The sequence below is a fragment of the Herpailurus yagouaroundi genome, unplaced genomic scaffold (assembly GCF_014898765.1).
Source record: "Herpailurus yagouaroundi ecotype Mexico unplaced genomic scaffold, PumYag 183, whole genome shotgun sequence".
In the NCBI taxonomy this organism is placed as follows: Eukaryota; Metazoa; Chordata; class Mammalia; order Carnivora; family Felidae; genus Herpailurus; species Herpailurus yagouaroundi.
Window position 1 is genome coordinate 14,777,658 of NW_024412414.1, and position 24,299 is coordinate 14,801,956.

Here is a 24,299-nt window from a genome sequence, read left to right on the forward strand (position 1 = left end):
CCCCAGTTAAACATATTCCTTCCTGAAGCAGGTGTTGGCAAACTTTCTTGTGCAATATTCAGGTAGTAAATATTTTGGGCTTTGTGTACCATATGGTCTCTGTCATAACTATTGTGCTGTTATAATGTGAAAGCAGCCATAGACAGTACATAAATGAGTGAGCATGGCTGTCTTCCAATAAAACTTTATTGATGGACACAGACTTGAATTTCATATAATTTTCATGTGTCATGAAATATTACTCTTTTGATTTGTGGGCCATACAAAAACAGATGGCAGTCGAATTTGGCCTATGGGCATAGTTTATCGACCTCTGTCCTAAAGCATAAATACATTTTTTTAAGATTTTTTTTTATCAAGGACTTATGTTATCATGTGCAAAGTATTTAGCAATGTGCTGTTAGAGAATAAAAAAGGGCACAGGTTCAGAAAAAAAGGAGACAACCTGTGCACAAAATACTAATTACACAGATGCTTTGGGAGAGTTATAATCCAATGCACCAAATTGAATTTCTGATAAAGTGGGATTAATTTTGACTGGAGTATCAAAAGAGACTCTCTGTCTTGAAGGATAGGAGGCAAAGCATTCCAGGAAGAAGAATTGTGTAAATCAATTCAAGATAATTTAGTTGGTAAACAATTATGGGTGAATTCCTTGCTAACAACCTGATATGTCTTACTCCCCGTGGGGCTGCCTTCTGGGAAGACAGAATGCTGCTTTGTGTGGTAGTGCAGTTTGGGATTGCCATGGGAAGAAGCTCTGATTTTTTTTCTTAAGGTTAAATTTGACATTATACCTAATACTTTTGGACTTTTAAATGAGGCTATTTCAGGGAAGTGTTTGTGTGTGTGTGTGTGTGTGTGTGTGTGTTCCTGAACATTTTAAGATCTGAGTTTAATAATGTTGCAGGGTAGATTTGGCCCAGGAACCACCTGTGTATAGGTCTGTAAACCAAAATCCCCAAATATATGTAATGAGTTGCATCTATACATTTCATATAAGTAACGAATCTCAAATTTGAAAAGTCCTCGAAAGACAATCTTGTTCAGGCCCTCTCTGAAAAGCAAGTGTGTTTTCTAAGTAAGCCTCCCGTTCTGAGTATCTGAAGATACAGAAGTGTGCAGCATGCACAGGCAGCCAACAGGTGACAGATTCAAATCTGAGCATTGCATCCTAACCTTAGGAGATTTAGACAAAAGGAAGAAAGTAAGAGTTGTGTGTCAGTTATGTGAAGTAAATTCATGGTTCACTTAAACGATTTATCCTGGACCTGAGGATATTTTGCAAAGGGAGTCATTTCATGGGTAAGTAAAATGTGTACAAATGCTGGCCTCTCTTGAAAGTAACTTTAAACAACTTCTTTTTTTTTTTAATGTTTTTAATGTTTATTATTTATTTTTGAGGGAGACAGAGCAAGGGTGAGGGAGGGGCAGAGAGAGAGAGAGAGAGAGAGAGACAGGGAGACATAGAATCCAAGGCAGGTTCCAGGCTCCGAGCTGTCACCACGGACATCTACATGGGGCTCAAACTCCCAAACTGTGAGATCACGACTTGAGCCGAAGTCAGATGCTTAACTGACTGAGCCACGCAGGCGCCCCCTTTAAGCAACTTCTTTAGAAATCTGAGTAATGAAGCAGCCCATCAAAAGCTCAACTTTTTTTTTTTTTTAATTTTCATAGCCTAGGCAGCTGTTACATTCAAATAAGTCATTGAAATCCAGAAATGGGGCTTTGCTTCAGCACTCAGAAGTTATATACGAGATGACTGGTAGAGTATTGCTTTTAGAAGTGCTCTGTATGTGTGGTTTTGCTAAAGCTACTCTTGTGTAGTATCAGTATTTTCAGTATTCAGGAGAGAGTGAATGAATTGTAGGTGGCCAACATCCTGCAAATTTCTCAAACAGAAATAGCCACCTAATGATGAGAGGATATTTTTTAAGAGTCATAGATGCAGTCATTCGCTTAATATATGAATGTGTATTTTTATATGGTGAATTATTGCAGTTGGACACACACATTCCCATAGGAGATAGGGTGTTTGCTTAGAATTATCTTGAGAATGCCAAAGTCCTTTTTTATTTGATCAGCATTAACATTTTGTAAATTAAAACAATTTGCAAAGAAGCATAAACACACACATGTTTCTATTCTGACACCGAGTTATCAAGTACAATATGATTGGCATGATTAGGAGGTAGAAATGTGTGTTGAATATATTCAGTGTTTTCCAAAGTTTAAAAACTGGGATGAGGGAAATGCGAGTGAAAAACAAGTCAAGGCAATATATAGGAGGATAGGGATATCATGATGAATAAAGTACACAGAAATCGTGCTAAGAATTCTGAATGGAGAAAGGTTACTAAGTGGCGATACTGAGTAAAAATGAATGAAGGAATTGAGTGATTTTCTTTACACTTCCTGCATAACTGTGTCTTTTCATACATATCGCCAAATGCTTCTCTAGGATCATGGCACCAAAAATGTATAGAGAGCGTTCATTTTAACTCATCCTCTGCAGCCCTGAGGATCATTTATATTTTGTGTCAGTTATTAAGGAAAGCATAACATAAAAATGAGTTTAATTTTTTTTCTTTACCCAGAGCATTTAATACTCAGTTAGAATTCGGTGACTCCGTAGATGCAAAGTGTCTAGTACAGAGCGTGGTGATCAGTGTCTGTTTTACCTTCAGATGTTGATGTTTGAGACTGTGCATGTGTTTAATCAGTGTATGTAATGAGGGATTTTGCTCCATATTATACAGAACTAAGAAGCGGTGTTTTTCAAAATAACGTAAAATACGTGTTATTTGCCAAGGTTACCAGCAAAGCATAATAGTTTTTGCTCCCCTTTGCAAGACTACAGAGGATTTAGCAGTTCACAAGATTTAGGGAAGGCCCTCTTGTCATTTTTACATCTTGGGACCACAAATACTCTTTCCATTTTGAAAGTAGACAGTTCATTTCCTTCATTGGCAAAGTTGGATTCATTACTAAATGAAGGAAATTAAATAGCTTGCAATCATAACAATTCCCCCCGCCAAATAAATAATCTGGGACCTTGATGGCAAGAGAGGCATGATTCTAGACCAGGGGTTATCAAATTGTTATCAAAATCCCAGGGATAGGTGATGAGCTTAATATGGAAGCTTATGTCTGGCATTAACAAAAAAAGGAAAATATTTTAAAGCAGATGCGATAAAATAGCATTGAAAAACATGTTATGATCTAGAATGAAGTAAAGATCACTATTCTTTCAGGAGATTTTTTTTATCAGTTATATGTATGAGTATGTATACACACATGCTGTGTCTACAATAAATCATGATGAAAAATAAAATTTAGTTGTGGGTAAATGAAAAATTATGAGTAAATTTGAGAAATTATTTAATTATTCAGATGGAGGCAGCACTGAGATTCTCCCCACCTCGACCCCATAGTTCCAGACACAGTTTTGGCAATGGTCTTCCTCTGTCCTGTTTCCCTGCATCTCTATAACTACTGCACAACGCAGCTTAATATCCCTTTGTGGTCTAGAAAGAAAAAAGCAGGATATACACAAACATTTGCAAACACTCAGCTAGCTTCTGCTTACCGAGGTATAGGCCAGAAACGATTATGCTCTAGTCTAATAAATGAGATTACACTGCAAAAATACCACAGAAAGCAATCACCAGCTAGTATTACTTCTTAATAGCTTCTCCATTACAACTGATTTATGATAGAAATTCTTTATTGTATAGTTATTTTTTTCATAGAAACAACAGCCTTGAACTGGAGTTCAGTTTGAACATTCTCAAATACATGAAGGGAATCATGCCTGAGTCCCATAAAGCCTTGACCCAATCTTTTTGGTAAAGAATAGAAACTACAAATATAATAATCTCTATTAAAACCTTTGAGGGAAGGATGCTAAAAAATGTTTTTAAAGGAGTTGATTAATGAAGTCTTCAATTCAGTGTGATTGGCGAGAACCTTGTGTATTTGCATATGTCAGAGATGGTCCATGAAAATTGGTATAATAGAAAGTGGGGATATAAGTGTTTTTCTTTTCAGACAAATGAGCCATGGATCGTACACTCCTGGATGTATTGTGCACATTGTACACTGCATCATCTAACAGTAGCACTGAACTTTTTGTTTGTCAGGTAGAGTTGCCATTAAACCATCTAGCGAGGACAGTAAAACTATGGATTGAGGATTATGGAAGGATGTCAGGAAGGTTCTAAAGCACTATAAGTGACACTCATATGGAAACAAAACATATTGTATGGAAATCAATTTGACAATAAACTTCATATATTGAAAAAAAGAAACAAAACATAAATTTAAAGAAACAAAGCCATAAAGCATTATGAAAACATTTAGTATACCAGGAAATTGGTTAACTATTTCATTTAGCAGTTCAGACAATTTAGGGAGGGCCCTCTTGTCATTTGTGCTTCTTGGGAGCACGAATACTCTTTCCATTTCGAAAGTAGACAGTTCTTTTCCTTCATTGGCAAATATCAGAAACACAGATATCAAATATAGGCGCTGGCCTAAAAGTATCAAAGTAAAATGTTAGGCACCCTCCAAATAATCCCACATTCTCTTTTTTTACTCAACTATAATACAAATTGAATATTAATCCAGTGAAATAGATCATAACTTTCATCAAAGTATGTGATGGATGTGAAATATTTTAGAATATGAAAATTCTGAAATCCAGATATCTTAACCTTCAACATGACCAGAATGTACATATATGTTAATGAGTATGGACGTTCTTCTGGGTTTTTTAGACCAGTTGCAATGAGAGAAAAATGTGGTTTTTGCTAAAGTTTTGTCATGTTTTGAAATAGTTCTGCCACTCCACAGAGAATTTTTTTATTGAACATTTATTTCTAGCACCTATAAAGCTTAAACAGTCCTTTTCAGTTTTTAATTCTCTAATATTGAACACTGCTTCCCATGCAGTTTCTTCATTTCTGTTTATGGACAAAATGTGAAATACAAATTGTGAAAATAATTTAGTAAACCATTAATTTAGCAAATTAAATAATTTTATTGCTTTATATTCGTCTCTCCTATGCTCTCATACTCCAGGTGTCTGTCTGCCATACTCCAGCCTTTTTCTTGTAATTTAATTGCTTGATAACATTTCCAGATGTGGGAAATGGATAAATTAGTTATTCCTGGTAAGCTTTTCCTTTTTCGTTTTCATCATAACTCTACTGTATTGGTGTTTCCCTTTTTTTCTAGCATGTCGGTCATAGTACATTCAGCTGCACATGACAAAAACCCTTTCGAGGTTTGTTTTTCTAACATTCGATGTTTGGACTTAGGCAATTCATTTCGGTTCAGGAACTCAGCGATGTGAGGGCTCTGGATTAGCTTTTCTGTGGTATATGTATACTTCCTCTCATGGTGTCTAGATGGCCATAGGGATTCCCAGCATTACATCCTTCCTCACAATTTCCATATCAAAAAGGAAAGGAAGCAAGGTCAGCATTTCTTTCATTTTTGTTTCTTTGTTTCATTTTGTTTTCCTCAAAATCAGGATAGAGACTCTTTCCTAAAAGTTTTTAGCAGATTGTCCCTTATCTTTTGTTATAAGGTCGAATTATGTCCCCCTCAAAATTTGTGTGTCGATGTCCCCAGAACATGACTTTATTTGGACATAGGGTCATTGCAGATGGGATTAGTTAAGATGAGGTTATTAAGGTAGGCCCTAATCTGTTATGACTGGTATCTTTCGAAAAAGGGAAAATTTGGACCCATAAAGGGAAAATGACCTGAAGGGACAGAGGGAGAAGACAGCCATCTATAAGCCCAGGTGACAGGCTTGAAACAGAATCGTCCCTCATGGCCCTCAGAAGGAGCCAGTCCTGCCCATGCCTTGACTTGAAATTTCTAGCCTGCAGAACTATGAGACAGTAAATTTCTGTTGTTTAAACAACCAAGGTTGTGGTACTTTGTTGTGGCCAACCTTGCAAACATATGTACCCCTCTTTGGCTGTTACTGGTCTCATACATAGCCCAATCTTCCTTGTCTGCCCAGCTCTCCAGTCAAGAACTACCAAGAGTTCAGGGTACGTAATTTATCTGGTGCTTTCTGTATCTCTGATGAAAGGCAGATTCTGAAGGCAAGGAAATAGAATAGGTAAGAGATGTTGAGTAGACAACCACCATTGTGCCACAGCTAGTTTTTGACATGCTGCATGGGTTAGGCATTCAAATATTTGTTAAAGAAATGAATTATATTAAGATTGGATTCTGTATCCTCCCTTGACTTGGGAATATAAATGGAATTTTATTTTTGTCATTTCTGTTTGGTTGGCATTTTCTAGCTTTAATTCACCAATGCCAAAAAAAAAAAAAAAAAAAAAAAAAAAAGATAATGCCCCACTACTATAAAATGTTTCCATCTTTTATTTGTTTTTTTTCCTGTAGAATAGTAGGACCAAGATCTCATTTCATTGGTGACCTATAATTTTTACTTTCTCTGACCCAGGCTAGAGCTCATTCTGTTTGGTATGGGTGCCTTGTAAGTACATTGGGACTATTCCTTTCTAGCTCCTTGTCTTAAATTCTGCTTTAAATAGTAGGCCTCACTCTAGCTCCCTTTTGGGATTGACCCTCTTCATTTCTAAAGATCTTTCTGTTTTTGCATCATGTAAATATGATATAAATAAGTGAGGGAAAATAGGATATGTTTTCCTTTTTTCTATAGGAATTTCAGAGATAACATTGTGGTCTTTTAGGAATTTCATTTCTTTTAGTAAAAGTAATCCAACTGCCTGGATCCTTTGTCTATTTCTCTATGTCAGTCTTCATAAAAACTGTATGGAGTATGACTATTAGAATTGATTGGCTGCAGTTTGATCTTTTAGGTGACATTACCTTAGGAACTTATAAAGCTGGTACTTACATTCAAAGGTAGTTACTTCAAGTAGCCTGTGGGTATTTGGGGAAAAAACACCTCGTGATTGGGCTTTTGGACTGATTAGTCCTGTTCGGAAATGTTATATGCCCTTTATTTTAGGCTGTAAACTTAACATGGAGCTTTGGAGCTAGGCTAGCATATCAAAAAAATGCTCCTGTCACAAAAAGTAAAGTTTAGCATCAATCTAAATGTTACATCGAATCCATTTAGCCAGGCAGGAGGCTTCCTTCTGTTCTCAGCCAAGCTTCTTTTTGCTGGTTATGAATATCCATGTGAATTGTCAAGGTTCTGTCCTTTTGAGGATCAAAATTCATTTTTGAAGAAAATGTGGGATAATTTCTTTTAGATGAGCAAAGACTTCAGAACCTATTCCTTTTAAGTTTATATTGCTGCCAAGAGACTACATTATATCCCAAGCAGCTCTCATCACTGGTTTCATTCTGGTGAAGCAAGACTGAGTGGCCTTTGTCTCTTTTCAGAGTATGAAACATGGACTGACCTGTCATGTTTGATTATGAATTTGTACTTACATTTTAGGAAGCTTTCAAATGCCTGCTAATGGTCTAAAAAGCCTTTAGGAGCCTTAAATTTCAGAAATGGTGGGTGTGCACCTCACAGGCTGGGAGCCCCAGTGTTAGCAGAAAATATTGAAGTTGAAAAAGCAAGCTGATGGTTCGTTTTTGTCTTTGACCATATTTAGAACTGTGTGGTTTACTGGGAAGGGAAGCGCACCCAGAACATGAGCACTAGGGTCTGATCACAGTCTCTCACAAAACAAAACAAGACAAAACAAAACAAAACAAACCTGTGTTGCCACGGTTAGGTTGTCTAATCACCCTGTGCCTCATTTTCTGCTGGAGAGACCAAACAACTATAAGGTGAGAACATAATCTCTGAAATTAAAATCTCAGCTTTGTCAATCACTAGCTATAAAAAAAGCATCTGCCTTAGGGACACCTCAGTGGCCCAGTCAGTTAAGTGTCCAACTTCAGCTCAGGTCATGGTTCTTGGGTTCGAGCCCCATAGCGGGCTCAGTGCTGACAGCTCAGAGCCTGGAGCCTGCTTCAGATTCTGTGTCTCCCTCTCTCACTCTGCCCCTCCCTGTTCATACACACACACACACACACACACACACACACACACACACGCCCACACATACTCTCTCTCTCTCTCAAAAACAAATAAAATTTAAAAAAATAAAAAGTATCTGCTTTATAGAGAGTTATTGTGAGAATTCCTTCATTCATCTTATTTATTCAACAGATTGATAGGGAATATCTCCCATGTTATAGGAGTTGGGGATAGAGCAAAGGATTAGACCCAAATAGCAAGCACATATGCGAACATGTATGATGTTCACATATAGTGAGATACAGCAAGATGTGCTTTGATACCTCTGTGAAAGGTGGAAGTGAGAGGTGGGTGGATGGACAGTCACATGTAAGCTGAGAAGAGTTCTGAATGACAAAAGGAAATCAGACACAAGAGTAACAAGGGAGGTGGTGGCTCAGCCCAATATGACAGCAGTCATCATTGTCTCAGAGGCAGAGACAAGACATTGGTGGCACAGGGTGCCGGTATGGCTGGACCTCATAGCACAGGAGATGGGGTCAAAGGTAGCCTGGGAATAAGAGAGGCAAGGCTTATACTTTCCTTAGTACAGGGCCTGGCACATAAATATTAGCAAATTAGGTATTGTGATCATTTTCCCAAAAGGGTCTCAGAATGAAAAGTTTTCTAGTTATTTAACACCTTCATTTAAAATTAATAAGGGTCTCTAGAGAAGAATTAGATCACCATTTTGGGATATGACTTATGTTAGATGGTGATTGGATTGCATATTTGGGTTTTCATTGTGGCCACTTATAGGAAATTATTAAAAACACCTCTTTTTATCTTTTTCATGGAAATCATCCCTTTCTTATCTCGAGCTAATTTTCCTTCTGTCAGCTTCTCTCCCCAATTTACCTGGAATTTTTAAATCTACACCATTATGTTACTATAGTATTGTTGTCAAGTGCTACATATGTTAAAGTTTTTCAGAAAAATAATGCAATCCCATATCCTAAGTGAAATAAAGTGTCCACTCAAAGTAAATCAAGAGCTGTTCCACCAGAAAAAAAAAATGTTATGAAAAATCCACATTTGTAAATACTTACAAATAGGCATTAGAATTAGTTTCAGCTTCCCAAGACCATAAATTTGATTAATGAAGCTGATTATCTATTTATTTATTTATTTTTATTTTTATTTATTTATTTTTATGCAATAAACTTACTTGGGGGAAAAATTTAAGAAAATCACAACATTGGATCTTTTGGATTAGGGGCATTAGTAGCTATTTCAAAATCCATTTCTTCTGAAAGTTCTCCTTTTCCACAAAGTGAGATTTCCTACCTTGTGTGATTTTCCCCTCAGAGGTAAATAAAGACTGGGGACTAGAAAGTGTAGCAAGCTGCCTTTTTTTAATGTTAATTTTATTTTTAAGAGTGAGAGAGAAGTGTGAGGAGGGAGGGGCAGAAAGAGAAAGATAATCTGAAGTGGGCTCTGTGCTGACAGTAGAGAGCTTGATGTGGGGCTCAAACTCACAAACCTTGAGATCATGACCTGAGTTGAACTCCAAGCCTAACCAACTGAGCCACTCAAGTACCCCAAGCAAGCTGCTTTCTTAAGGTGTGGTAGGTAGTATTAAGGGTTAATGGCATGTTGATTTTGCAGGGGAAAGGTGTTCAGAGTTAGCAGACTTTGAGGTTTGAGTGCACAGTCCCTAGACTACCTGCATTTCTAACACCAGCTGCAAGTTCTGGCTTTGATAATTTGCTAGGACTGACAGACATCACTAAAAGCTATTATACTGATAATTCTGGCTTATTTTAGGGAAAGGATACATGCTAAAATCAGCCAAATGAAGAGACACATCAGACAGTGTCTAGCACGACCCCAAATGCTAAGCTTTTGGTGTCCTCAGGATGAATAAACCTCCTGACATTGATGTGTGGTAATACACAAGGACTATTGCCACCCAGGGAACCTTGCCAAGCCTCAGTGTCCAGAGTTTTTACTGGGGCTTCATTACATAGTCAGGACTGATGAAGGCACATGCAGTGGAGCTCAGTTGCTCAAGTTAGATCATACCCTGTGAATCAAATCTTCTACCTACAATTACACGGTTGATCTTTGTGATGTCGCCAGTCCCCATCCAAGACTATCAGTATGACTGGTCCCACTCTCAGATGTAATGTGGCCATCACCACCATAAACAAAAGTGTTTCTATCATGTATGACATTGGTTACCTGCCAGAAGCTGAGAGCAATAGCCAGATGAAGGGCAAGGCTACATTCTTGGAGCAGAAGGCAACAGGCATCACTGCCTGGATTCTGAAATCAGGTGTTCTAGAGTGTGTACATTCTGAAATCCAGTGTGTGAACTTACCCCTCACTCCTGGCCACTTTTGGGCCCAGTGCTCCTCTTCTGTTCATTGGAAATCATTATCTCTGTGAAGATTAAAGAACATGTAATGGCCACATAGGATTCACACACTGGCTTTCACTACTGCTGTTTTCATCATGTCAATGATTATTTACAGTATTATTTTATTATCCTCATAATTATGGTAAATATTTCTTAGGAATGCTCTTCCTACTTGAAGTAGCCAAAATATAAGTTCATAGTTTCTGGACATTTTTTCCAACTTGTTTTCTTTGTCTGACTACTCATGGGCTCTCTTTGTCTCTCGGTTTATGCATTCTTTGCTTCAGCAGGAATTCTTCCAATTTTACTGAGCTTTCCAAGATAGGAGAATGAAGAGTTTTCTTTTCTTTTTCCTGTGGATTCATTTGTTTTCAGAAATGCACTGGTGATGATTGTACAACTAAAGTAGCATAAGCATTTGTTGATGGCGTTATCTCGTTCCTTTTTAAATTCATAGCACAAAGACAGATGTGTGTGTGTGTGTGTGTCTGTGTGTGTGTGTGTAAATTCTCAGAAAGTACTCAAATTGCCTTAACTAAAGTAGAAAACCTTTTAAAAGATACTTGCTTAGGGTTGTAACCTTCTTTTAAATTGGCTGGTAATAAAATGGAAATACCACCAAATGTTGAGTATTGGAGGTCAAAACAGAAAAATAATATCGTCAACATTCGGATTTGTATGTATGGCAGATTTTATGAGAAAGATCATACTCAAGTATTCAACTTATTTTGAACACAACTTTCATTTTATAAAGACCCTTATGACAAAAAGAGCCCCTGTAATAGGATATGCATCAGTGAAAAGTTAGGTAGAGTTTATAATATTAAAAGTAATTACTAGAGGGGTGTCTAGGTGGCTCAGTGGATTGAGCATCCAACTCTTGATTTCAGCTCAGGTCACGATCTCACAGTTTGTGGGATCAAGCCCCATGTCAGGCTCTGCACTGACAGCTTAGGGCTTGCCTGCCATTCTCTGTCTCTCTTGCTCTCTTCCCGACCCTCGCCCCCCACCCCCGCTCGTGCATGTGTGCGTGTACACTCTCTCTCTCTCAAAAGTAAATAAACTTTAAAAAATATATTTAAAAAGATTAAGTAATTAGTACAGGCTTATTTATGCTTTTAAGGTTTTATTAATATAGCAGTGGTTTTCATACTAATGTTCATTCTGTCATACATGTTATTAGGCTGTTAACTGTGTAACTGAGCCTCATTGACAAAGCAATACCTGCAGAGCACGTATTGTAGACCAGGGAAGCAATCCCTGCTTTTTCTTCGTTTGCTTTAAAGAGCAGATACTGGTTGCTTATTTTTCTTCTTCAGTTCTAGAATACCTTTTCCTTATTATGATTGCTTTTTGGATGTCTCCCACCCCTACAGGTGAGCTTCTCTTACAAGGTCCAGTGTTCATCAGAGAGCCCAGCAACAGCATTTTCCCTGTTGGTTCAGAGGATAAAAAAATAACTTTAAATTGTGAAGCAAGAGGCAACCCTTCACCTCATTACAGGTACAGTGGAAAGTTTGCAAATCCAAATTAAGAAATAACAGTGTGGCCATTGTGATTTTGGGGTTTTTTTTGCTTCAATATATGTATGGCATCCGTAAGAAATAATACACGAAACTGCAGTTGTATGCTATGTTCAGCAGTTCTGATACATAAACATTGGATCCATACTGTATATATTTGATTCATTATTCACTTTACAATGAGATTCCTTGTTTTAAAAAAGACGTAGAAGAATATCTTAAATAAACAATGCATTTTCACTGATTTATAGTGCAATTTAATTTATAAATTCATTAGTTTACGTGCACTTGTTGGGAACATATCCAAGGTGGGGATAAAATCAAATGTTTCAAAGGTAGTTAGAAGTCATAGTTTTTAAAAAAGTTACTTTTTGGCTATTTGTACTTCTTTCTTTACCATTTTACCGACCATGTGTGTGAAGGTTTTACTAAGTATAGGGGAATAAAGTACATTCTTACTAAAGTTATTTTCATTATTCTAAAAGAGAAATTATATTAGTTTAGTAGATTTTTTTCATGTAAGAGTATGTATTTTTCAGATTACATGAATAATACTTGTTCACTGAAAACCATCAAACATCACAGAAAGGTATAAGGGAAAAAAGTCTGAATTCCCATCTGCTTAAGATAAAAATATTAAGATTTGGAGGTTGATGGTGGATGATTTGGATGGGATGGGTATTTACTTTTTTTAAAAAAATCACAAGATTAACTATTTTTACTGTTATGTGTGCTTAGGTGACCCAATTTAATGAAGAAATGAATTATTTATAAACAGCATATGCTGCTTTCATATAAGTGGCAATGAGAAAGTGCTCAAGGCACCTTGAGAACAACATGCTCTTTTGAATACTGTGAGCATTTGTCTCGAAAACTCTGTTTATAATATTAGTTTCTTGGCAAAACCTCCTCTGTAATCTGCAGAACAAGCATACTTCAGGCTGTGTTAATAAAATTCTAAGTGGTAAGAGTACTAATGCAGACCTTATAGAACTTCTGTTGTTTTCTTAATCCATGTAAATAATAGAAGCCAACATTCATTGTTCAATTGGGTCAGCATCGGGTTAGAAGGTAGACCTTTGTATTTTTACATCTGGAAGTAATCTAAGTTAGTCTCTTTCAATAATATTCAAAGATATATTTATTGAGCACCTGTTGTGTACTTTCAACAGAATACACAATGATTCCAGGTTACTGGTCAGAATTGACAGAGGTGCTAAAAAGTTTTCTCTCTGCCTCTTCCTCACGCTGTAGAAATAAGAAAAGTATAACATAAAGTTAAAAAAATACAAGAATCTGTATTTTATGAGTTAGTTCAATTAATCAAACTTGAGCATATTTAACATCTGAAAATATTTTCTTCTTTGGAAGAAAGATGAATACATCAACTTTAATAAAAGACGTTATCCTAGAAACATTTTTTTTGCCAGCATTTTCATTCATCTATTCATTTCTCCCTGAAACAGAAGATTATCCTTTTAGATATGACTGTAATATGATAAAGAATCCATATGAATGACTCATCTGTGGGCTGTTTCTCTGTTGTCAGTGAAGTTGTATTCCTAGCATTTATCTTATGAATAATTTGATGATAAATGTGTTCAGGGGAAAAAGATTTAGTCAGACAAGAGTGTTTTTCTAAATTAACAGTTTAATTGTATTTGTAAACTTTTATCAAATAGCAAGAAGTCTTGAGGTCAGAAATCCAGAAATAGCCTGTTGTTGCGTTAATTTCTTTATATATCAGGTATTTATTGTAATGCCAGAGAGTGTCTTTAAACATACTGATGCCATGTGTAAAATGTTGATGAAGAGGTCCTGCCATTTACACAGTGCCTCTTAGGTTTTATGCTGTGGCCTGGGATATGGTGTGTTCCAATTTAAGCAGAATCTGTACCTGAGACCAGGAGATATGCGACTTAAATTGATCCATCAGTTTTGTGTCTGACAAATGAAGAAATTTAACATGGTAGATATGGTTCTAAAATACTTGGTTTGTAGCCAGATTGAGCAGACACTTTCATTATAGCTCTAAAGATTCTCTAAAGTTAAGACTTGTAACCAGTATAAAATTCCACTTAAACTGAAGGTTTATAGTCACTAGAAGTCAAGACCTTGAAAAAAAGCATAAGGGAACCTCTTTACATTGTGAAAATACAAGGCTTTCCTGTAACAACAACTCCCCGTTATTCATGTTATCTGTGTAAGACGTTATGCCGAAGGAATAAATGGGAGTATACAACCCTGTAGGCTGTAATTATGACCTTATCTACTTAGGCAACACCTTCAGTTATGGCCTGATTTTTTTCTCCTATCTTTTGACTTTAATAGTCAATCATGGAATAGTTTGTAGAATTCTTTAAATATTTCAGGAGAAAATATGCTTGCTTGTTCTTATTTTTTAACTATCCTTTAGAAACTACAGATAAATGGTATAAATATGGAAAAGCACTGAAGTTGGGGATTTGCTTTTTGACATGACATCAGAGAAAGGATATATTTTTATAAGGGTTTATAAGGATAAGCAGTTAGATAGATAGATGGATATCAAGGGGAAAATCAGTGGTTCATGTGAAATTTACAAGTTGAAGACAAATCCAACCCTGTTTCCCAAGATTTGAAATAAAGTTTAAGAGTCTGAAAAAGAATACCCTTTGAAAGCCCACAGCCTATCTTGTAGACTGGGGCAAATTTGTCTGATGAGAGATATTTTCTTGGTTCTCCCATTGGGTAAAAAGAACTCTTAATTGGCCATATTAGATATCCAAAAGTTCAGAAATTCTCAGGAGAAATTACTTGTGTTAGGGTTTAATTGAGAATTTTATTCTTCTCCCCACCCCATCTCCCCACCTAAGCCCCAAAGCCTATATTTAAAGGTTAATTAGTATTTATTCTCATTGTAATTGCTGATGATGACAGAAGAGATTACCCTGAGGGAGTATTAGTAACTTTTTTAAGTGGGAGGGATTTTCCCTGACTTTTCGTAGGGTTATAAATGCCCATTATTTCACAATTTGCTCACATGGAAGACCCCAGCTAAGTCACTTCTACTGATGCCATTCAGCCTTTAAAGGAACCACATGTTTGAGACAGACTGGGGCAAAATATGTAGATACCTAATGGCGACCAGGCAGGTAAAAAGCTCAAAGAGGTGGATGTGCCTTGAGAACATATAGAGACATTGAGTAATGACTGGAAACTATCCAACATTCAGCCACAAGCCTATTGAATGGTGACAACTGCTTCTCAGCACTAGCCAGTGATTACCATCCAGGAATCCTGGTCCAGTACAACAAAAGCTTTTCAAGAGATGTTTTAAAATTCAGGTGTTTTCTCTTTGGAATCTCTTGTAATGTAGGCCAAAGAAAATAAGTCTTAAAGTGAAATGTGGCCCACATGGGTTTTATGTTTTCAACATTTATTCTAGCTTGAGACTTACGAGTTGTGTTGTCCAATGTGGTAGCCAGCAGCCCAAAGTTGACCTGGGAGACTTAAATCAGTTACGTTAAAAATGTATTTCCTCAGTCAGAGCAGCTTTATTTCAAGTGCTGAGTAGACATGTGGGGCTAATAGTTACTGTATTGGAAGGAACCAAAGACCATTTTTATGCTTCCATAAAGTTCTGTTGGATGGCTCTGCTCTAGACTGATCCTTGAATCCACAGCTTTTCTGTTTTTTTTGTTCTCCCAAAAAGGAAGTAACCACAACCTTATTGTCTTCCAGCTCTATATAATAAGTAAACTATGTTAATAAAGTACACTGTGAACAATATTGGATATACAAGTTATATGGACTAAGTATCTTTGCAAAATATCATCTCCCCTGGCCACGGTTTCTCCATTTTAGGTATGGTTCCCTGTATTGGAATTTACTGAAAATCAACTAAATGCATTCAGTTTAAGGTAGAAGAGGAAAATAAGAGTGACTAATTGCTGCTCACCATTTATTGAAAGGGTAAACTGTAAGGAAAAAAAATCTGAGTTTTCTTGTTGCCCATATATACACAGTCACACACACACACATATGTACACACACACCACATATTACTGTACATGGTACCACATGTAGTAATACATATGGCTCCATATATGTACTACATTTGTATGCACTATATATGCTATATATATTCTACATGTAGAGCATGTATAATATTTTGATTGTATGCACTTTTTCCCTTACAATATCTTGTTGCCATGTAAGATCTGATGTCACTGTTATTTCACTTTTATGCTGCAAGACAAATAAGTGTTTTTGTTCCTCTAAGTTCTTTTGGCCTGGGGTGCCTGGGTTGCAGTATAGCCACCGGTTGAGCATCCAACTTTGGCTCAGGTCACGATCTTGCGGTTCATGAGTTCAAGCCCCGCGTCGGGCTCTGTGCCGACAGCTCAGAGCCTGGAGCCTGCTTCAGATTCCGAGTTCCTCCTCTCCGCCTCACCCCTGCTTGTGCTGTGTCTGTCTCTGTCTTTCAAAAATGAATAAACATAAAAAAAATTTTTTTAATAAAAAATAAATTCTCTTGGCCCTTTGGGAGACAAAATCCTTTCTGCTGGATTAGTAGGCCTGATTCTCTGTGTTTATCTTCATGCTCAACAACTTTTAGCATCCCGACTTCTCCAGCTGATCAGTTCTGGTCCCCACACCTACAGTCAGCTGTATGAGCAATGACATGTTCACATGGTTGGCATGATTGCTCACCATTAAAGAGTAAAGAATATCTATAGTGCCGGAGGGAGGTGGAGGTAGACAGCATCTTTTACAGAGCATTCTAAACTTGGCTATGTTACTGCCTCTCTCATGAAGCCTTCTTAATATCCGCTATACTGGGGTCCATGCTCCAATGATATAGTGCCCATTTTACGCCATACCTACTTGCATGATAAAACTTACCAAAATAAATGTGTGATTGTCTTGGTAGGATGTAACCCCCTTAAAGGTGAATACGATTTGTTCTTCACCCTCACCTTCCAAATGCCTAGCAAATAGTGCATACTGAATTGGAGCATGAAAAAAAAAAATAGAATGAAGTTAATGGGGGAAAACAAAGCAAATTTGGGATTAGGTCATGTTTAGGAGTCAAGAATGTCATGAAGGATCAGACGGTTAGAAGTGGTCAATAGTACATTTTAGAGCATATTCTTAAGTGTGGATCGATTCCTTTTTTGGGCTCCATTTTAAGACACATCGCCCGTGAGGTGACAAAGCTGATTGCATGGAACACAAAGCTTACTTATATCCTCCCCTTAGCAGCTGGAAAAAGAAGGCATCCTTCCTACTAGTGTCATCAAAAGTTCTGAATAGTGTCAGAAAAAAAACATGACATTTAAAAACTGCTAATAGTGTGAGCAATCAATATCCAAGAAAAATGTAGAAGTTAGATTTTAGATGTTACAGACAGAATTATAAAAAATAATTTACATCACAATTGGTGCTGTCCTTTCTTGGGTGTTTGCAGTGGAGTGAAAAGGCAGGATAACACATAAGGACCAAAGCCAGGTTAAGTCAGTTGGGTCACATTCATATTCTTAACTAAGCACTGAGGCCAAGACAAGGATTGTTCTGAGTGGTCAGGTCAAGTCACGTGAGGAGTGGCCTCTTCAAAGGGAGTGAGGGAGCACTGCTACCAGAAAAAAGCGAAAACAGGTACAGAGAAAGCAGGAATGGCAAACCTCTTTTATTATTCTTGTACCAGTAATTTTAAGGCAATCAGTGATCAATCTGTATGAGGCTATAACTATGTAAACTAAACAGTTGCTTTTAATCCCAGTGTTTTTTTCTTAAATATGTATGTTTAAAATTTATCTATGAGTGAGAAGAAATGGAAATCTATGTCATAAGACACATCTTAAAAACTCAATTTTTAAAAAACACAGCATTGCAATTTAACTCGTTTATATCTTTGGCAATTATTGCTGAAGCCTAACTAGTTATTTTTGGATAAAGTATTGAATATGCAAATTTAGACATTCATTCTTTCAAGGGCTGCAATTATTCTCATCACTTCAGTAAACATATTAACAAACATTGCATTTGAACACAAATGCATTTGCTTATTAACTTGAAAGCCACATCTAAAACCACAAATTGCTTCTGTGATTAAATTCCTAATTTTCCTGTCAACCCCCAAATAAAGTATTGCCCGTTGATTTAACAAGTGTTTAGTGTGGGCTTATTTCCAAAATTTAGCCCCACTCCCTAAGGATTTCAGCAAATTATTTTGTTCTCTTCACTTTATGTTGAAGTCTAACGTGTGATGTTTTCTTTTTTCTACCAGCTTATTGTTTGTATTTCCGTTTTCCTGACCAGATTTTGTGTGATAGCATAGCTATCCTGAAGGACATGAGCTTTGTATAAACAACTGTGAGGTGAATTGTATCCAGGGATTATTTTGAAACTACCTGATGTCAGTCAGCTTAGTTAGTTTCACTTTTAAAGGGTGACAGTCTCCAACCTTGTCATCAGGTTCTAGTGAAAGACCCGTTTTAGGGCTTGGTGCCTGAAATTATAGTGGCAAGATATGTCTATGATTATGTTCATGATTGTTGTTCATGCCATTGAGGTTTTGTGTAAGGGTTGCCATATCATCTAATAACTAGATGGTAAGTAAAGAAGAACTAGTTATTAAGTAAATGAAAATAAATATGCATTCCTTCCTCATCTTTGAGATGTTTGTTTCTAATGTGGCTGACCACAGGGAGGGACGACTATATGCAGGTTAGTTATGGCTAAGTTACTCCACTCAGGAAACTTCTATGAGACCCTACCATGCACCAGCTATTATGGCTGATGGTGGGAATTCAGCAGCGATTGAAACACTCATCATGCATTGGAGGTCATGCTTTCAAAAGCACCTTTCAACTCTGAAAGTGTAGGCTTTTTGTACTGACTTAACTTCTTACATAAATTCATGTTTGCATGCACACACACACACACTCTGACACAGTTTGTTCTTTGTATTGGAAGGCAGTGATTCTTGTACCCTTAGTCACTGATGTTTTAGCATGTTTTCCAGAAGTAACAATTATAGTTTTCCTCATGAAAAAGCAGTAACTGCCAGTTGTAGTAGCCCCTGTGTCAGGTACCTTTTGCTGTTATAGTCAAAATTCAAAACCTGTTGGCTCAACGGCACGCATGATGTTTTAAAGAAATTGTATTCAAAAAATGTTTACAGGGAAATTTGCCATAGACTCCCACCATTCTATTGTACAGGCTTGGCCCAACCTCCTTATCCCCACCTGCCCAGTGTTTCTCCAGTGAGGACATAACCAGCGCCCTGTTGTGTAGACAATGCAGACATGATTTTAGAAGTTGATAGATCAAATTCATGTTGTCTCAGGCTAGCAGAGTGCACAGCCCAGAACTTCTCATTCCAGCCCTCAGCTTCTACTCATTGGCCCAGAAAAAAATTCACAGATAACCTCCACACAAAGAAATGCGAGGGGATGAGAGCTCATTGTGTGAGAATGAGTAGATTTGTGAAATATGAATATTAAACCATTTCTCACTTGTGGATTCTAAAAGCAAATCCTAATTTGTGTAGAATGAGCATTTGAACACTGGAGGCTGGCAATGAACTTATAAGATCATTCAAGAGTGTTACAACATGATGATTATACAAAGGTGCTTAATCTTGTGACATTTACCACTGAGCTAAATCTACAAGGTTAGTCTGTTTCTAGAGCACAATGTAAATGTTATATGATTGAAATACTGGTATATGCAACCCCAAGAGCCACTGGGCTGTCTTTTCTTGCTCCAGATCACTGCATTAAGCCTTTTGGAATGGAATTTGGGTGCACAAATGTTACTTTTATGAATTTTAAAGCAATTTTGATATTTCAGAAAGATTTTATTCTGAAACTTTAGAGTTTCTCATGAACTTCACACTTTATTCTTAAAAGTGGACATCTGCATCTTTTACAAATAATTATGTATATGCAAAACTAAAAGACAGTATCTGCCTCTAAAAACTTCCCAAATTCATGGCCTCAATGTGCCACTCACCTGTCACACTTTATTACTACGTGTTGTACTTGAACTCTGAGCAGTCGATTACAATTTACTGCAAAGAAAATTAGTCTAATTTGTAGATTTATTGGACACATACTTTGTAAAAGGAGTAAGTGTGTGTATGCCTTCAGTTTTCTTGAAGGTTTCTTATGCAGAAGAAAGTATCAGAAATATTTAGAAATCAGGCTTAAATAGGAATATTTTGCATTGGGAACTTAAGCACACTATTTTCTCAGGATGTGATAATTTTTGGAATTTCAGGCCCAGAGATTCCTTACACATTTCAGAGTTTAAATAAATACAGACCTTTTTAATTCACATACTTTCAGTAAGAGGAAAAATAATCAGTGTTTAACAAGATAACTGAGAACTTTTATATCATCTGGGGATGAAGTCCATTTAATAATAAATAGTGTTAAGAAGGAGGGAAATAATTGTATCACTTCGTTAAAAGAAAATATTCTTTTGGGTATGTCTTAGCTCTGAAGAGTTTGGTGAAGCAAAGCACTTACTTTTGGCATAGCGGAAACATATTTAAAAGGGAGTAGATTTTGCCTTTTCACATAATGCAATAATCTAGGCATTCAGTCTATGTGATGAAGATCAAGGTAAAGAAAGTACGAAATATTTATGCATGAAAAAATCTTTTCCATTTTAGTTGTTTAGTCAAAGCTTTGGGAAGATAGCTTTCAGATCTTAGACACTTACTGATATAAAGTATTTTCCTACATACTTTATGATATCTTAAATCTTTCCAGCTACTAAGTGGGCAAGAAGAATTGCTTCTCCATATTTTTATTTATCTTTTCAATTTTCCACATAGCCACTGTACCTTTATTATTCATCAGCTAAACACAAAAACACAATTTTCAAATTAAGCCTTCAGACATGTTTAGTCAGGCCATAAAGATTCTAACTCTAGAGCTAAAATCCTCTTTTCCCCCAACAAACTGTATTTTCTGGGTAACAAAAATACAAGTACCCTTTGTCATGAGAGTCTGTCGTTCAAAGGTGTATGAAATTAACTACATCTTTTCTGATTTGAGTTTAGAGTTTTTCCCAATGCAAGCATTAAGATGCTCAGAAGCTTACAAACCATTAATTGCTTAAAAATTCAACCCACCGCATGGGGCATCTGGGTGGCTCAGTTGGTTAAGCATCCAACTTCAGCTCAGGTCATGATGTCACGGCTCATGAGTTCAAACCCCACGTTGGGCTCTGTGCTGACAGGTCAAAGCCTGGAGCCTGCTTCCGATTCTGTGTCATCCTCTCTCTGCCCCTCCCCCACTCACACTTTGTCTCTCTCTCCTTCAAAAATAAGTAAAAATTAAAAAGAATTTCAACCCACCCACTTGTGATTTACTGTCATATTTATTCTCTGAAAGTCAAACCCAGCATGTGTAGGACTGTGTCTTCCATGTGGTTTGTCTGCATTTGTACCTGCCTGGAAACCATTGAAATGTGGGACTAAACTTATACATTTGTTCATTTCCTATGGCTTCCATCATTAAAACTTTATTATGTATTATTCAGATATAGAAAATGATATAAACACATAATCTAGTGTAATGATGAACATCCATAAAACCACTACTCAAGAAATAAAGACAGGGGCATGTAGGTGACTCAGTTGGCTAAACATTAGCTTCCATTCAGGTCATGATCTCACGGTTTGTGAGTTCAAGACCCACGTTGGGGTTTGCTGTCATCATGGAGCCTGCTTCAGATCTTCTGTCCCCCTCTCTTTCTACCTCTTTCCTGATCTCTCTCTCTCAAAAATAAATAAACATTTAAAAAAAGAGAAAGAAAACCAGAAACCTAAATTTCCTCGTATTGCCCCCAAACATACCCCACTTTCTTTCCATAAGAGCTTTAAAATACCTTAAAGTGGAGGCTTTTCATTTTCACATTTTAAAATATGTTTAGTGCATTGATACTACTTTATATGTTTTAAAACTTTACATAAATGGTATCAAACTGTATTTTGTGTACTTTCATTTGTGATAATATTCACATTTCATGTCTTTATTTGCTTTCAGAGCACGTAATATGTCCAAGTTAAATATTTTATGTACTAATATAACAATTTTTAGATGACACATGACATGAGTAAAGAACTCTGAGCTGGAATTCAAAAATGAGTACTACTTCTGGTCCAGTAATGAGTTATTTGGGAACAGCTGACATCTCAACTTTTTTATTGAAATCCTCATCTATAAAATGAGTATTAGATTACTCACATTCTCAGTTACAATGAGCAACTGAGATGATTGTTCTTATAATACACAAAAATTGATAGAATTGATAGTATAATTTTACTGTAACAATTAAGTCTTCCAGGAGGAAGACGGCTTTATTTATACAACAGATGTGTTCTTGAGACCGTGGGTTATTTCTGAGTTTTTCAAGGTGAAATCGACTTTGATGCGTCAAGTATTCTCCTCTTTTAAAAACTATTTTTTCTGTTTAAAAACTCGTGTTTAAAAACCAGCATCTTTTTTCCTTTCTTATTTTGGCTTCCTGTTGTTAAATATGGCTCTGGGGTTAATGCCTTTACCGTTGCGGACCCCCTTGGTGGCATTTAGGGTCTTTTACTGCAGTGTGCCATTTAGGAAATAGCATTGTGATGGCTGAGAGGAGTGGAGAGTGCCTCAGGGATAGGTATTTACCCAGACAAATTGAAATGGATAGTTGAGCACTTATCCAATTAATTTATTAAATGTGCTCAGTCGGTCTGAATAAATCAAAAGAAGTGTGCTCTTTCCCCCCTTCATTGGCAGCATGAGATTGGCCTGAAGTACATGAGATAATTATCTCAACTTCTACTTCCTCTTTGCCTATGCAGACCCAGCCTAAAGTTTCCCCCCAGTGAACAGATCATTCTTACCTCTTCAGAAAATCTTGAAAAATCCTTAACTTCTAGAGGCTATTCTGTTGTGCTTTCTACTATACTTTAACCATTTGTTTCCGCTAAGTAGCTGGGCCATGTTTCAATTCAGGTATGCCACCATGGAATAATATATTTATCGTCCTCATTTATGAAAGGTGATGTTTAAAGTAGATTTTGTAATGTGGATTTTTTAAAATTTAAATACGGTAAGAGGGGAAAAATCTTGATATTTGTTTTACAGATGGCAGCTGAATGGAAGTGATATTAATCCGAGTATGGAATATCGCTATAAGTTGAACGGAGGAAATCTTGTCGTTATTAACCCAAACCGAAACTGGGATACGGGAAGTTACCAGTGTTTTGCGACAAATTCACTTGGGACAATTGTCAGCAGAGAAGCTAAACTCCAATTTGCATGTAAGTTTACATTTGCAACATCTAGCAAACCCAATATTTTAAAATATTTAACTGAGTTTGTGTGGTCATTTTGGATTTCAGAAACAATACGTGGATTTTATTAATTGGATAAATAGGTTGAGGAGACAGTTCAGTATGATCTTTTGGATCTCTGTGTACTGTACAAATCAGGGCTTAAAATGCGTGGGGGTGTGTTTTCCATTTTGCTATTTTTGTAAGGATTCTGTTTAGGAATGGAAAAAAGAATCCAGTTGAGAATATGTTCATCGAGTAGCTACTCTGTCTGCTACTGCGTTTGAACTGAAAAGAAAATGAAGGAATTGTCAGACATGATCCTCGCTCTGGGAGAACATTGAAATTAGAGAAATTAGAGGATTATGTCTGAGAGATTTGAAAAGATTTAAGGAACCAAGACAATGAGAAGGAAAAGAATCTTACTGACCTCCCTTATGGTTTTGCCCAGCTCACAGTGACCTTCAGGGCAACCCTCACTGAGGCAGGGCTCTGGAGGCCAGCTTTGTACTGTGTTAATTGGACCTGGGTGAACTTGTGGCCCAACCTGAGAAAAATCACAGCCTTTCTCCAGGGAATTCTGAATTGGGACCAGAGATCTCATTTAGTTTTTATCTTCCTGATAATATCTTGTGACTACTTTCTACTTTTTGCTTCTTTTAGTTTCTGTTCCTTTGCTTTAGCTGTATATTTTGTATGTTATGCATCTTAGGGTTACCTTGGTTGTAAGGTTTCTCTTAGTTCTTTACATATACCTCAGTAATTATGAAATTGGAATGCATGTGTTCTTATAATGTGGTAGTATTGTCTCCCCACAGCCACAAGCCATTAAGAAATTGATGATGTGTCATTTAATGCATGGCTTATTCTGCAGTTTTCTGTTCTTTATAATGACAATGGTTGGTTTTGCTCCTGATACTATATTCTGCATGCTCTGTTTGCACACTTACTTGCTCTTTCCATTGTTTTCACTTTGTTATCTTCGATGAACAGTGTTCGATGTTCATTTCTGGCTCTCTGATTTAAAGCTGTACCTTCCTGAGTACTTTGAAA

The 24,299-nt window shown here is 36.7% G+C and overlaps 1 protein-coding gene across 3 annotated transcripts in view; it reads left to right on the plus strand.

Moving 5' to 3' along the window:
- The window catches only part of CNTN3 (contactin 3), a 352,529-nt gene that overhangs the window by 110,036 nt on the left and 218,194 nt on the right, over positions 1 to 24,299 (plus strand). For all 3 annotated transcript variants that reach the window (XM_040492151.1, XM_040492152.1, XM_040492153.1), the window contains exons 3-4: positions 11,774 to 11,900; positions 23,059 to 23,234. In XM_040492151.1, coding sequence (XP_040348085.1) covers positions 11,774 to 11,900; positions 23,059 to 23,234 — 303 coding nt within the window. The remainder of the gene's footprint in view (positions 1 to 11,773; positions 11,901 to 23,058; positions 23,235 to 24,299) is intronic.